The following is a 15135-nucleotide window of genomic DNA, read 5'->3' on the forward strand; positions in this document are numbered from 1 at the left end:
AAGTTAACAATTTTCACAACATATGCTGGTGATAATAAACCTGATTCTGATTAAAGGGAATTAGAGGCATGACAGAGGAGTTGTCCAGAATTGATTGGAAAAGAACACTGGCAGAGATGATGACAGAACAGCAATGGCTGGAATTTCTGGAAGCAATTCAGAAGGCACAGGTTATAAGTATCTCAAAGGAGAAGTAGTATTCTAAAGGAAAGATGACACAACCACGGCTAACAAGTCAAAGCCAACATAAGAGCCAAAGAGAGGGCATAAAATAGAGCAAAGATTAGTGCAAAGTTATAAGATTGGGATGCTTTTAAAAAAACAACTAAATAAGTGATGCTGAAGAGTAGCGATGGGGATGGGGAAATGGCAACAAAATAGCTGATGAACTAAATAAGTACTTTGCATCAGTCTTCACTGTGGAAGACACTAGCAGTATGATGGAAGCTCTGGGTGTCCTGAGGCATGAAGTGTGTGAAGTTACCATGACTAGACAGAAGGTTCTTGGGAAAGTGAATGGTCTGAAGGTAGGTAAGTCACCTGGACCAGATGGTGTACACCCCAGGGTTCTGAAAGAGGAGGCTGAAGAGATTGTGGAGGCACTAGTAATGAACTTTCAAGAATCACTAGATTCTGGAATGGTTCTGGAAGACTGGAAAATTGCAAATGTCACTCCACTCTTCAGGAAGGGAGAGGGGCAGAAGAGCAGAAACTATTGACCAGTTAGTCTGACCACACCAGTTGGGAAAATGTTGGAGTCAATTATTAAGGATGAGGCCTCAGGGTACTTGAAGGCACATAATAAAATAGGCTGTAGTCAGCATGGTTTCCTCAAAGGAATATCTTGCCTGACAAATCTGTTGGAATTATTTAAAGAAGTATCAAACAGGATAGACAAAGGAGAATCGGTTGATGTTGTGTACATGGATTCTCAGAAGGCCTTTGACAAGGTGCCACATGAGACTGGTTAACAAGCTATGAACCCATGGTATTACAGTAAAGATTCTAGCATGGATTCTAGTGGCTGATTGGCAGGAGGCAAAGAGTAGGAATAAAGGAAGTCTTTTCTGAATGGCTGCCAGTGACTAGCAGTGTTCCACAGGGGTCTGTGTTGGGATCAATTCATTTTACATAATATGTCAATGATTTGGATGATGGAATTGACGGCTTTGTTGCAAAGTTTGCAGACAATATGAAGACAGTGGAGGGGCAAGTAGCTTTGAAGAAGTACAAAGGCTACAGAAGGACTTAGATTAGCAGAATGGGCAAAGAAATGGCATATGGAATACAGTGCAAGGAAGAATATGGTTATGCACTGCGGTAGAAGAAATGAAAGGGTTGAACATTTTCTAAATGGGAAAAAAAAATACAAAAAAAAACTGAGATGCAAAGCGACTTGGGAATCTTTGTGCAGGATTCCCTAAAGGTTAATTTGCAGGTTGAGTCTGTGATGAAGGCAGCAAATGCAATGTTAGCACTCATTTCAAGAAGACTAGGATGTAATGTTGAGACTTTATAAAGCACTGGAGAGCCTCATTTGGTGTACTGTGAGCAGTTTTGGGTGCCTTATCTTTAAAAGGATGTGCTGAAACTGGAGAGGATTCAAAGGAGGTTCATAAACATGATTCCAGGATTGAATTGTTCATCATATGAAGAATGTTTGATAACTCTGGGACTGTATTCACTAGAGTTCAGAAGAATGAGGGGTGACTTCATTGAAACCTATCAAATTGTGAAAGGCCTTGATAAAGAGGAAGCAGAGGGGAGGTTTCCTATGGTGGGAGAGTCCAAGGCCAGAGGACACAGCCGCAGAATAGAGGCGAGTCCTTTTAGAAGGGAGACAAGGAGGAATTTCTTTAGCCAGAGACTGGTGAATCTGTGGAATTCATTGTCACAGGCAGCAGGAGGTATTTATGTATATTTAAGGCAGAGGTTGATAAACTCTCGATTGGTCAAGGCACAAAGTGATACGGGGAAAAGGCAGGAGATTGGGGCTGAGAGGAAAGTTGGATCGGCCGTGGTGAACGGCAGGGCAGACTCAATGGGCCAAATGGTCTAATTCTGTTCCTATCTTATGGTCTTATTACCCTCTGTACTTATTTTTTAATCTAATCCTCTTAGAAAATTTCTTTACCAGTTACATCTTAGGTCCGAATGCTGTGACTACTTCTTCATTACACAAGGAATCCAACTCACTGGGCAATTATAAGCAAGCATTCCCATTTACTAAGTCTTTGATTTGGTGGAATGAAGTTTGTATGAGAAAATCACTGATGAAGCTGCTAAAGATAGTTAGCCAAAAGCAACTGCTTAAAGGAACAATTGCAGCAAAATCCTAATGCTGAAATTTTTGGCTCCAGCAACAGTATTCTTTTGAGCTAATTCCAACTTCAGCAAATGAGAAATAAATGGTTCATTACAGAAGATACAAGTGATTGGCACATTGTCTAATTTTGTAAACCTACTGGAAGATAAACCAGCATTAAAACCAACCCAAAAGCAGCCTATATTTGCAAAACTAATTCCTGGAAAGACATTCTTAATCCAAAAATAAATGGAAGGGAACAAAAGAACTGATGAAAGTTAATAATTAATAGGGAAACTACAGAAATCTAAATCAGACAAATCCTCTTAACTCAATAGCCTATCCAGGAGCCTAAAAGTTGACTGTAAAAGATAATGAATGCATTTGCAATGACTTTCCAAAATTCTTCAGGTTCTGTAAGCAGTATTTAGGAATGAGTGAAAGAGAAAACAGGGAACTATGGGACCAATATACAACAATGTTGGAAATCAGAGGACATAACAGGTGATTCAAAGACTTTTTCCCTTGACGAATCTGCTTAATCATATTGTGATTTTTTTCTCTCAGGATAAACTTACAGCAGGCAAGAAAATAAGTGCATGGTACATATTTGGATCTTATTACATAAAAAGTTTTCTGGGCTAGAGAAAATGTTAACAAGGATTAAAGATTGGTCAAAAGGACAAAAGAAAAATAGTAGAAATAAACAGGTAATTTTTGGATTGAAATCAGTAGGGTGCAATAGGAAACAGCACAATACTTATTTTTTTCCCATTTCTATTAATACAAGATAAATACCAGATATTTTTTTAAAACAAAGGTGTACAGTAAAGTGAGGATGACATAAAATTCTAAAATGTCTGAGCGAGTTAAGCAAGCAGGTACAATGTTGCCATATTTAGTACAATGTACAGTATCTGTGGTTGTACCTTATTTAGCAAGGAGCCAAAAGAAAGGAAAACGAATTACAGCTGAAATTCAGAGAAATTTTGTTGCCCTGGTTCATAGGGTACTAAAAATGTTACAGCAATCGACTAGGCAGCAAATCATTCATAGCAAGATTGAAGTACAGAAATAAGCAAATCTTGATGCAATACTACAGGATTTGGTAAAATTTTATTTTGAATATGGTGGACAGTGTCCTGCACTGGGATATAATTGTATTGGAGTCAGCCTGAAGGCACTCAGAAGTCAAACAACTAATTCATGGAGTGATGGACTTGATTTACAAAAAATAAGTATGATTTAGGCTCAGAATTTACAGCTATTAAAAGTAATTTCACTCTGACACTGAATGTCAAGTTTGTTGGTTTAGCTGGAACAGAGAAGCATAGCTTCAAGATAAATGTGACTTTGGGAGGTATGGAGTGGTGTGGTAGGATAAAAGAGAACTGACCATTTTAGGCAGATAAAATTTCCTCATTCTAAAGAGTGAATGATCTTATACTATCATTTAAGTATAGCCATTACATGGAGTTCTAGGCAACCAACTAGAATCAACAAGAAAAATAAAATCAGTGTTTGTATTACCTCAGTTGATCCAGTAGCAAACAGGTAGTGTGCAGGGTTAATATCACAAACATTGTTCTGGCTGAGAACAAAATAGTTAATAAATAATAAATTTTAAATTCATATCTTCCTATAAACATGTAACAATCAGATTCAAATTAAAATAGGTGAATATAAATGGTTACAATCAAGATTAAAATGTTATCAAAATAACACAGAGCATATAATGATTCTTTTGTTCATAAATTTTCTTTTCAATACTTAATCAAGCCCTGCATATTTTGTCATTCAAATGGCAACCTCGCTTTATAGCTGTTTTCCTTCCAATGACTGTATCAGTTTTCAATGTAAAACACTACCCTGTTCTTTCTATAAATGCAGACAAATCTTAAGAATGTAAGAGTTAAGAAAAGGCATTTTTGCCTACCAAGCCTTACAGCTTAGTGAAACAAAAATAATTTTTATAAAATGAATCATTTAATTTTAAAGTCAATATTCACTACTTGCTTTTGTCTCAATATTATTTAGGCTGCAGATGTTCTGGCATTTTGCAATAAAGATATCCCTATCTTAGTGGGCCAATAGCTCCTCCAAGTGGTAGATACACAAAATAAATATCCATGTTAAAATTGCAATGGTTCCAACATATGAGCTGCATTTAAAATGAAATACCCAATCCATCACTACACACTTCAATGTCTGTACCATGGGCCTCTCAGTTTCTACACATACCAATATTTAAAATCTCCAGCCAACTATTCCAAAGTTGGCTTTGTTCTCTCCAGAGTACAACTTTCAAAACACCACTATTTACATAATAATCTTTAATTCAGAGATTTCAAAGCTCTCCACAAATCTCTTTATATTTTTATCTTGTGCAGACTTCATAGCAGGCATATCTTTGCTTATTCACTCTATAATCTGCATTTTGAGCTTCACATCAACCCTATTTTTAACATTATTGACTTCAAAAACACCACTGTATATTTTGCAATGAACTTACTTCCTCCCATCTTGAAAGCCCACTCACCACTAACCTTGCCTTCCCTCACTCCAGTGCCGAGTTGAGTTATTTTTGACTCCTAAAAAAAGATTAATCATCTTTGGCATAATATGTACCAATTAAGATACTTACAAAGCATCTGTTTGTAGGGAATTTAAGAATCGTCCTTGTTCCAAATTTAATCTGTAAACTTCAGAACTATAGAGAAGAAAATGGATAACAGAATTTAATTGAAGTAGTAAAATTAGTGAACACTTGAGTTTTTCACTATAGCAGCAATTCCTCCACACAGGTGCTATTTTCTATCCAGATACAACTCAGTTAATTCTTCTAACATCCAGCCATGAGTCATTACAATTCCATCAAGGTATCTAATTCAATGCCCTGAAATCTATCAAATCTAAAGGTGAAAGCTATACCATAAATGTCACGGTCTGCAATCATACTGGTAATGTAACAAAGAAAATGCAGACATGTTAGGATCTGCCTGAAGAATGTAACAGAATACTCATCATTACTTTATTTTGTACAATAATAGACAAATGAGCTCCTCCAGGATTAAAGCAGTATTACAAGCCAATGCACAGCCAAACACCATCAGCAAATACTCGTGGAAACTGTTGAATTTATCTCTTTTACAACTGAATGAAATCTAATGCCCCCCACGGAATAGAGATAATAAGCAAAGTGTATCTGAGAATTATATACTAATCACTTGGTTTTACCATTAATTCTACCAGTGGTGCCAAATATTTTGCATTTCAATACAAGATATTACACTGAAACAAATTATAAAATTCTGAAATAAATGCCTGGGTTCAGGACATCTCATCTGACCTGCAGAGGAATTTGGAGTGTGATCCAGTTGTCATGGTCTATGTGATCACCAATGACAGAGGAAGAACAGGGAATGAAGTTATGTCGAGGGAACTTGAGAAGCTCAAGACTGAAGTACAGTACCAAAAAGGTAATAATGTCCAAATTGTTAACTGAGCCTCAAGGAAATTGGCACAGGGTTAATAAGCTCAGAGAGCTAAATGTGTGCCTCAAAGATTGGTATGGGAGAAGTGGGTTTGAATCTGTGGAATATTGTCACCACTATTGGGGAAGAAGAGAGCTGTTCTGATGGGGAGGGCTCTACATGAATCATGTTGGTACCAGGGTTCTGGCAAATCCATAACTAGGGCTGTGGATAGAGCTATAAACTTAGTAGGGGGGGTGAGTTCAACAGCTTGGAAAAGTGTAGATAAAGGAAAGGAGAATGCAGAAGTTAAGGAAGTCGCCAGAATGAAGAATGTAAAAAGTTTAGAAAATGATGAGAAATTCCGGTAACATGGAGACAAAATAGTAAAGCGTGGTGAATACAGGACTGCAGTATATGTAATAAGGTAGTTGATCTTGCATCGCAGTTACAAATTGGCAAATATGAGCATCGCTGTAACAGTTGAAAGAAGATCACCGCTGGGAGCTTAACATTGAAGAATACACATCATATCAAAAGGATAGGCAAGTGGACAGAGGGGGTGGAGTGCCTCTGTTGGTTAAAAAACATGATAACAAATCCTTAGAAAAAAGTGACATGGGATCATAAAATGTGAAATCCTTGTGCGTAGAGTTAAGAAACTGCAAGGATAAAAAGAACCTGATGAGTGCAATATACAGGTCCACAAACAACACAAATTACCAAAGGAATTACAAAGGACAATGCTTATGAGAAATTAAGTGTGCAGGTAGTTTGGGAAAAATCAGGTTGGTGCTGGATCCCATAGTTAGGAATATGTAGAATGCCGATGAAATGGCTTTTTAGAGTAGTTTGTGGTCGAGCCCACTAGGGAAAAAACAATTCAGGATTGGGGACTATATAATGAACCACATTTGATTTGGGAGTTTAAGGTGAAGGAACCCTAAGGAGTCAGTGATCCTAATAGGATAGAATTCACTCCAATGGAGAGATACAGAGAGACTGAAATTGGATGGACTGATATTACAGTGGAGTAAAGAGAACTAGAGAGGCAGAAGAGAAGAGCTGGCAAGTTTGTTTGGAAGAGGTCTCTAGCAGGGATGATAGTTGAGCAGCAAAAGCAATTTGGAAGATGCAGGATCGGTTCATCCCAAATAAGCAGCATTCTGAAGGAAGGATCAGGTAACTGTGGCTAAGAAGGGGAGTCAAAGACAGCATAAAAGCAAAATTGAGAACATTTTTGAAGATTGGGAAGCTTCAAACTAACAGAAGGCAACAAAAAAGCAACAAGGAGAGAAAAGATGAAATATTAAGATTCAAAAACTTTGTCATTCTAACCGTACATCAGCTCTGCAGGGCAGAATGAGACAGCGTTTCCCAGGAGCAGTGCAATCATAATATAACAAACGCAACACTAAATAATAAACATAACAATAAATAGTAAAACACAACAGCCACATGTCAGTTAAAAACAAGTTATAAGTGTCCAGTGCAAGTTAAAAATGTCCAAAGCAGAGACAGGTAGAGCAGCTATTTAGCAGTCTGACTGCCTGTGGGAGGAAGCTGTTTAGTAGCCTTGTGGTATGAAGGCAAGGTAGCAAATAATACAAAAAGAGGATAAAGAAGTATTTTTTAAATACATAAAGAGTAAAAGAGAGACAGGAGTGGACACTGGACTGCTGGAAAATGATGGAGAGGTAATAACGAAAAACAAAGAAATGCAGACAAACTGAATAAGTATTTTGCTCTAATTTCAGGAGGTAGAAATGAGTATAGTCACTATTACAAAGGCGGCACTTGGAAACCTGAAAAGTGTGAAAATAAAGTTACCTGGACCAGATGGACTACACCTCAGGGTTCTTAAAGAGGTAGCTGAAGATATTGTAGAGGTATTAGTATTCATCTTTCAATAATCACAAGATCCTGGAATGGCTCCAAAGGACTGAAAAGTTACAAATGTCACTCCACTCTTTGAGGGAGTCAAAAAGCAGGAAATTATAAGCTAGTTAGCCTGATCTCAGTGGTTGGCAAAATATTAAGAGCCATTATTAAGGATGAAGGTTTGGGGTATTTGGAGGCAGATGATAAAACTGGCCAAGTCAGCATGGTTTTCTTAAGGGGAAACCTTGCCTGACATATCTGTTCAAATTCTTTGGGTAAGTAACAGGCAGGATAGACAAAGGAGAGTCACTGGAAGTTGTTTACTTGAACTTTCAGAAGGCCTTTGACAAGGTAACACACGAGGCTGCTAAGCAAGCTAAAAGCCCCCATAGTATTACAAGAAAGATAGTAGCATGCATAGAGGATTGACTGATTGGCAGAATGGGAATAAAGGGGCTCTTTACTGGTTGGCTGTTGATGATTACTGGTGTTAAACAGGGTTCAGTGTTGTGTTTGTTACTTTTCATGTTATATGTTAATGATCTGAATGATGAAAGTTTGCAAGACAATACAGAGATAGGTGGAGGGGCTGGTAGTGTTGAGGAAGCAGGGGGTCTGCAGAAGGACTTGGACAAGTCAGAGAAAGGTGCAAAGAGTCAGATGGAATAGTGTAGATAAGTGTATGGTCATACAGTCTGGTTTGTGGCAGAAACAACAGAAGTGTAGACTATTTTCTAAATGGGGGGTGAATTGAGAAATTGGCAGTGCAAAGAGACTTGGGAGTTTAGTGCAGGATGCTCTAAAGGTTAACCTGTAGGTTGAGTCGGTAGACTAATGTACTGCTAGCATTCATTTCGAGGGGACTACAATATAAAAACAAGGATGTAATGCTGAGGCTTAATAAGGCATTGGTCAAGACCACATTTGGAGCATTGCATTGTGAGCAGTTTTATGCCCTATTAACTTAGAAAGGATGTACTGGCAAAGTATAGGGCCCAGAAGAGTTTCACAAGAATGATCCCAGGAAGAAAAGTGTTAACATATGAGGAATGTTTGATGGTCTGAGCCTGTATTCACTAGAATTTAGAAGAATGAGGTAGTTTGGTGGTGGGGGGGGGGGGGGGGGGGGAAGAAAGAATCTTATTAAAACCTACCAAATATTGAAAGACCTAGACAGAATGGACATGGAGAGGATTTTTCCAAAAGTGGGAAGTCTAGGCCTAAAGGGCAGTCTAAAGAGTACATGTCTCTTTCGAACAGAGATGCCGGTGGGTGGTGAATCTGTGAAATTCATTGTTACAGATGGCCGTGGAGGCCAAATCATTGGATATATTTAAAGCAGAGATTGACAAATTCTTCATTAGTAAGGGTGTCCAAGGTTATGGGGGGAGGGGGGGGAGGGTAAGGCAGAAGAATGATGTTGAGAGAAAACAAGTCAGCCATGATTGAATGGCAGAGCAGACTCAATGGGCCAAATGGCCTGATTCTGCTCCTGTCTTATGTTCTTCAAAGTAACTGAAAAGCTAAAAATCTGTTGAGGACTAGACTGAAAAACCTGATCACTTTTCTATCTGTAAACCTTAAATGACCAAAACTCATTCAGCATTTTAGCTATATTTCAAATTCCAAAATATTTTAAAATCATGTTCATCATACATTCATATAATTGTGTTAACATTAATCTTCATACTTAAAAGAAAATTACATATTTAAAGATCACATTTGCACACCTTGTTCCAACAAAATAGAGATCACATGAAGGATAATGGTAAGAGAAGTCTCTACCAAACTTGGGGATGCGTGTCCTATAATAGTGGCCATGTTGTGAATGAAACTCCACGTAACGGTCACACTGCAGAAAAACCAGCTGCAAAAAATGGAAAAGCAACTGTTAAAATGAGAACAGGAGCATGATTTGCATACAGGTTCCCCCCAAATTACAAATGTCTGACTTATACGTAGCTCAGACACAAATGAGTGTTTGGGAGAGCAACAGGATGGATTGGCTGGTTGCTGTGGAGCTGTAGGCATCTTGCGGTGCTTGGGAACTCTGTTCACAGCCACAGTTCTAACTTGTAAACTGGAAAGTTTGCAAACAGGAACTGAACCCTGCCAGAAACAGGGGAGGACATGTATATTCAACGTGCCTGGAGTAGTCTCTCAAAGGCTTTATAACATTAGAACAATATAAGTTTTAAAATATTTAAAAATTTAAGAACTATAAAAGGCATGAGATACGTACCTTTGAATAATCATCTGATAAAATCTCAAATGTAACAACTGTAAAAGAAAATTAACAATTTTGAAACTGAAGACACTGGTAAATAAAAATTCTACATTTATCTGAAAAAGCATAGTGGTTCAATTAATGCTGAAACATTGAATTTTTTTTAAAAAAAAGTAGGGTATTTTACTATCTTCAAAATCAAATAAAAATTCAGAAGCTGCCAAATTTGTCCCCCAAATCAAATCAACAAATTGGTGAGCAGCACTAAGGAAATTCCAGGCCTGCTTCCATGCTGCACAATTAATATTGGAAGGCCACAACTATAATTCAATCTCTGATATCCATGTCCTGAATCTCCAGTGTTCTTACAGACATGTAGGTATGTAAAGTAACCGACAAGTGAAAAGCAGAACACCTAAATCACACAAGCAATTTTTAAAAAAAGGTACTGGGTGAGGGGAGGGGGGGGGGGGGGGGGGTAAGAGAAAGAGGTGGTTTAAGCTTGGCAATTTGCTCCTTTTCTCAATTACCTCACCAACCATGTCTTGACTCAACATTCCAAATGAATTCAATAACATAGCCTTGGGAAAAAAATTCTAAGTTGAAATTGTCTTATTCTTACTCTGCCACTTCTACCACTGTCATCCCTACCCAAAAATTTGTGGTAGTGATCTACACCTTCCTCAACAACCTACTTTACATACATCAGATTCTTATTAATTGATCATAACTCTGCCTTCAATACCATAATTCCAAACAAATTCATCACCAAACTTCTTGATCTAGAGTCTTGCCACCCCCCACCCCCCTTGCAACTGAATCCTTGAGTTCCTAACCAAAAAACCTCAATCAGCAAGCTTAGACAACACCTTTTCCTGTAACTATCATCAACACTGGTGCCCCAACAAGACTACTTTCTCATCCCCTTACACCCAAAACATTTATGATTGTGTGGCTAGATTTTGCTCTAACTCTATTTAGAAGTTTGCAAATGTCACCACTGTAGTGGACCAGATCGCAAACAACCATAAGATAGAGTACAGGAAGGACATAGCCAAGTGATGTGGAGTTAAGACAACTTTTCTTTCAATGTTAGCAACACAAAAGGGTGGGATGGGTAGTGATGGACACACCCATCTGCATTAATAGTCCTGAGTTGGAGATAGTGAAATGCTTTAAGTTCCTGGATGTAAATGTTTGTCCTAATACACCTGCCAGACACTATGGCCAATTAAACCACACCAGCACCACTTCCTCAGTAGGTCAAGAAAATTCAGCATTTCCCTAAATACCCTTACCACGATGCACCATGCAAAGCTTCCTAGCCAGATGCATCACAGCTTAGTAAAGCAAGTGCTCTGGCCAAGAAATTGCAGGGAGTTGTCAATACAGGCCCAGTGATCAAGCAAACTAGTGTCCATCAACTTGTGAAAGCAACCAACATAATCAAGAACCCCACTTTTATAACTCTTAAACAGACCTCTTACATGAAAAGATGAACTCTTAATCTGTCAATCTCTCGCCATGGCCCTTGCACTTTTTGTCTACTTGTATTGCACTGTCTCTAACTGTAAAACTATGTTCTACATTGTTTTTCCTTTTTTGAAATACTATTATGTACTGACACATGGAATGATCTATCTGGATGCCATGGAAACAAAAATTTTTCATTGTAACCCAAGTACACGTGACAATAAACCCTTTACCAATCACTCCTTCATGCACGATATTCAATTCTTCATAATTTTTCATCAAATTAAACAGTTCATGTTGCATGCAAGGCTAAAAGGCATTCAAACATGGGCTGTTAAGTGGCAAGTAACATCTATATCATTGCCTAGCACTCTGTAACTATGCTTAACTAGAAAGTTTTACAATCTACCTAATGTTCAAAGGAGATACAAGGATGACTCAGTTTCTAGCTGCTTTTCACTTTAATTATCTTACTCCCATTCTACACTTCAGACTCTTGAAGTCAAATGTACATGTGGGAAACAGCATTTCTATGCATGTAGCCCTCAGCCGTCAATAATGAATACAACAATTCCAAATAATCAGCCTTTCCAGTCTCAGTCAGAACTAGTTCCAATATTGGGTCAACCAACAGAAATTTTGGCTTGCATTTTCTCTCTCTACAGCAGTGTCATGACCCATAGACTATTTATCAAGTAGTTTCAGATTTCCAGCGGCTGCTACATTCAACAGAGTTCCAGCATACCCCCCCCCCCCCCCCACCTTTGATTCCATCTCCAAATAGTCACCTCCTATTTAAACTTCCTCCAGACAGATCAGCTAGCAACAACCCTTAACCAGTCTGAAGTGACACAAACACTGTCATCTGGATCTTGGTCATCACTATCAATGACAATTTATTTCTCCTTCAGTCAATTTTTCTTCTTCAGTTTACTAATCTCACTTCTCCCAATGCTGATATAAGTTATTGACCAATGGACCTTTGGTAGCAATTACAGCATTAAGTCAGCTTTGCACATCTGGACATTTCAATTTTCCCCATTCTTCATTACAAAACTGCTCAAGCTCTGTCAGATCACATGGGGATCAAGAGTGAACAGCCCATTCCATGTCCAACCACAAATTCTCAATTGGATTGTGTATGGACTCTGACTTGGCCACTCCAGGACATTGATTTTAATTGTTTTTAAAGCCATTCCTGTGTAGCTTTGGCCTTATGCTTAGGGTCATTGTCTTGCTGGAAAACAAATCTCCCAAGTCGCAATTCCCTTGCAGACTGCATCAGATTTTCCTCCAGGATTCCTCTGTATTTTGCTGCATTCATTTTGCCCTCTACCTTCACAAGGCCCTTCCAGGGCCTGCTGCTGTGAAGCATCCACTATGCTTCATGGTGGGATGGTGTATTTTTGATGATGTGCAGTGTTTCAAATTTCACCAAATATAGTGTTTAATTTGATGGCCAACAAGCTCAATTTAGGTTTCATCAGACCATAGAACCTTCTTCCTGCTGACTTCAGAGTCTCCCATACACTTTCTGGAAAACTCTAGCTGAGATTTCATGTGAGTTCCCCCCACCCCGCCAACAGTGGCTTTCGTTTTGCCACTCTCCCATAAAGCTGTGACTGGCGAAGTACCCAGGCATCAATTGTTGTATGCCCAGTTTCTCCTGTCTCAGCCACTAAAACTTGTAACTCCTCCAGAGTTGTCATAGGTCCCTTGGTGGCCTCCCTCACTCGTCCACTTCTTTCACGGTCACTCAGTTTGAGGACAGCCTGCTCTAGGCAGATTTACAGCTGTGCCATATTCTTTCCATTTCTTGCTGATTGACCTAACTATACTCCAAGGGATATTCAGTGACTTCAAAATTTTCTTGTATCCATCTCCTGACTAGTGCTTTTCAATAACCTTTACATGGAGTTGCTTGGAGTGTTCTTCTGTCTCCATGGTGTAGTTTTTGCTAGGATACTGACTCACCAGCAGTTGGACCTTCCTTGATTGCATTCCAGTGATCTCCATTTAACTAATTACGTGACTTCTAAAACCAATGGCTGCACTAGTGATGATTTGGTATATCTTATTAAAGGGGGGGGGGTGCAATCAATTATTTTGTGCTTTACATTTGTATGTAATTTAGATCACTTTGTAGAGATCCATTTTCACTTTGACACAAAAGAGCCTTATGGCTAGCATTCATAATATTTAATTCCTTGATTACTGTTTCTTTCTTTTCCTAAAACAAATGCCATTCATCAACTCATTGACTCCAACACACCACCATCTCTGTAAGTTTTTAAATCTTCTTTGTATAACAGTGCAAAAGAGAGAAAGAAAATTCTCCAACCTTCTGAATCCAAGCAGCGTTCAAACTTCATTGACAACTGGTAGGTATCATAGCATCGAATCCGAGGTTTGTAGGTGCCTTCAAAAGACAAATAATTATTAGAAACTAAAAAGTATTATATTCATTCTAAAAAAAATTGTTTCCGTAATACCAGCAGAGCAAAAGTAAATCTTGAGAATCCATTCAGCATTTATTTGATAATTTATATCTTTCATTTTCAAACCTGGCAATTCATAGCAGCAGAAATTTAAAGTAATAGTACATATACAATTTCAATTTTACTTGTAGATCACTCCAGATACTCTATTTAGTCAGTCATAAAAAAAAGCACAAACAGGCCTTTTGGCCCATCTAGTCCGTGCAGAACCATTTAAACTGCTTCATCCCATTGTTCTACCCTCCATAACCCTGCCATCTATATACCTATCTAAACTTCTCTTAAATGTTGAAATCAAGCTCGCATGCACCACTTGTCGTGGCAGCTTGTTCCACACTCTTCACTGAGTGAAGTTTCCTCTCATGGTCCTCTTAAAACTTTTCACCTTTAATCCTTAACCCAAGCCCTCTAGTTGTACTCCCACCCAATCTCTGTGGAAAAAGCCAGCAAAGGGAGACCAATGGGTCTGTTGGCTGTTAATGCAAACAACGCATTTCACTGTATATTTCCATGTACACATGATAAATCTGAATCCTGAATATTAGAATGCAATGAAGACCAAGTCTGTTATTGCCTCTTGAAAAATTACATTTTCTGAATGAGCACTGTGGCAGCCCATTTTTTTTAAACACTCAATGTTAATCATGGACTAATTATTCTTCTTTGTCAAGGCCACAAACTTTAGCCCCATCTTTCCTTTAGAATTCATAGACACTCCTGGAAATTTGTTGATTTGTAATCTTCCAAAGAAAATGGTAGTGTGTTTGTGTTTGAAGAACATTTGTTCTACCTCACTAGAAGACAAAGCAAGGAAGAAGCGTAGATAGCCTTTTTTTTTTGTAATGCAGGCTAAAAAAAAAGCATTGAGAATGAAAGAGACAAGATGTAATAATCTGTATAATTATATGAATTATTACATCTTGTCTTTTTCATTCTCGATGCTTTTATATATATAAAAAATATAAAAATAATGGCAGAAATGTGGCAAATGTTCAGGGGATATTTGCATGGCGTTCTGCATAGGTGCATTCCAATGAGACAGGGAAAGGATGATAGGGTACAGTAACCGTGGTGTACAAAGGCAGTTGAAAATCTAGTCAAGAGAAGAAAAGCTAACAAAAGGTTCAAAAACTATGTAATAATAGAGATCTAGAAAATTATACGGCTAGCAGAAAGCATGAAATCAGGAGAGCCAGAAGGAGCCATGAGAAGGCCTTGGCAAGTAGGATTAAGGAAAACCCCAAGGCATTCTACAAGTATGTGAAGAGCAAGAGGATA

At 38.2% G+C, this 15135-nt stretch overlaps 1 protein-coding gene across 3 annotated transcripts in view; it reads right to left on the reverse strand.

The window, feature by feature from the left end:
* The window catches only part of nol10 (nucleolar protein 10), a 113503-nt gene that overhangs the window by 73352 nt on the left and 25016 nt on the right, over positions 1-15135 (reverse strand). For all 3 annotated transcript variants that reach the window (XM_073056913.1, XM_073056914.1, XM_073056915.1), the window contains 5 exons: positions 13701-13778; positions 9902-9939; positions 9390-9526; positions 4950-5015; positions 3836-3896 (listed from right to left, as the gene is read on the reverse strand). In XM_073056913.1, coding sequence (XP_072913014.1) covers positions 3836-3896; positions 4950-5015; positions 9390-9526; positions 9902-9939; positions 13701-13778 — 380 coding nt within the window. The remainder of the gene's footprint in view (positions 1-3835; positions 3897-4949; positions 5016-9389; positions 9527-9901; positions 9940-13700; positions 13779-15135) is intronic.

Source organism: Hemitrygon akajei, chromosome 9 (genome assembly GCF_048418815.1).
Source record: "Hemitrygon akajei chromosome 9, sHemAka1.3, whole genome shotgun sequence".
In the NCBI taxonomy this organism is placed as follows: domain Eukaryota; kingdom Metazoa; phylum Chordata; class Chondrichthyes; order Myliobatiformes; family Dasyatidae; genus Hemitrygon; species Hemitrygon akajei.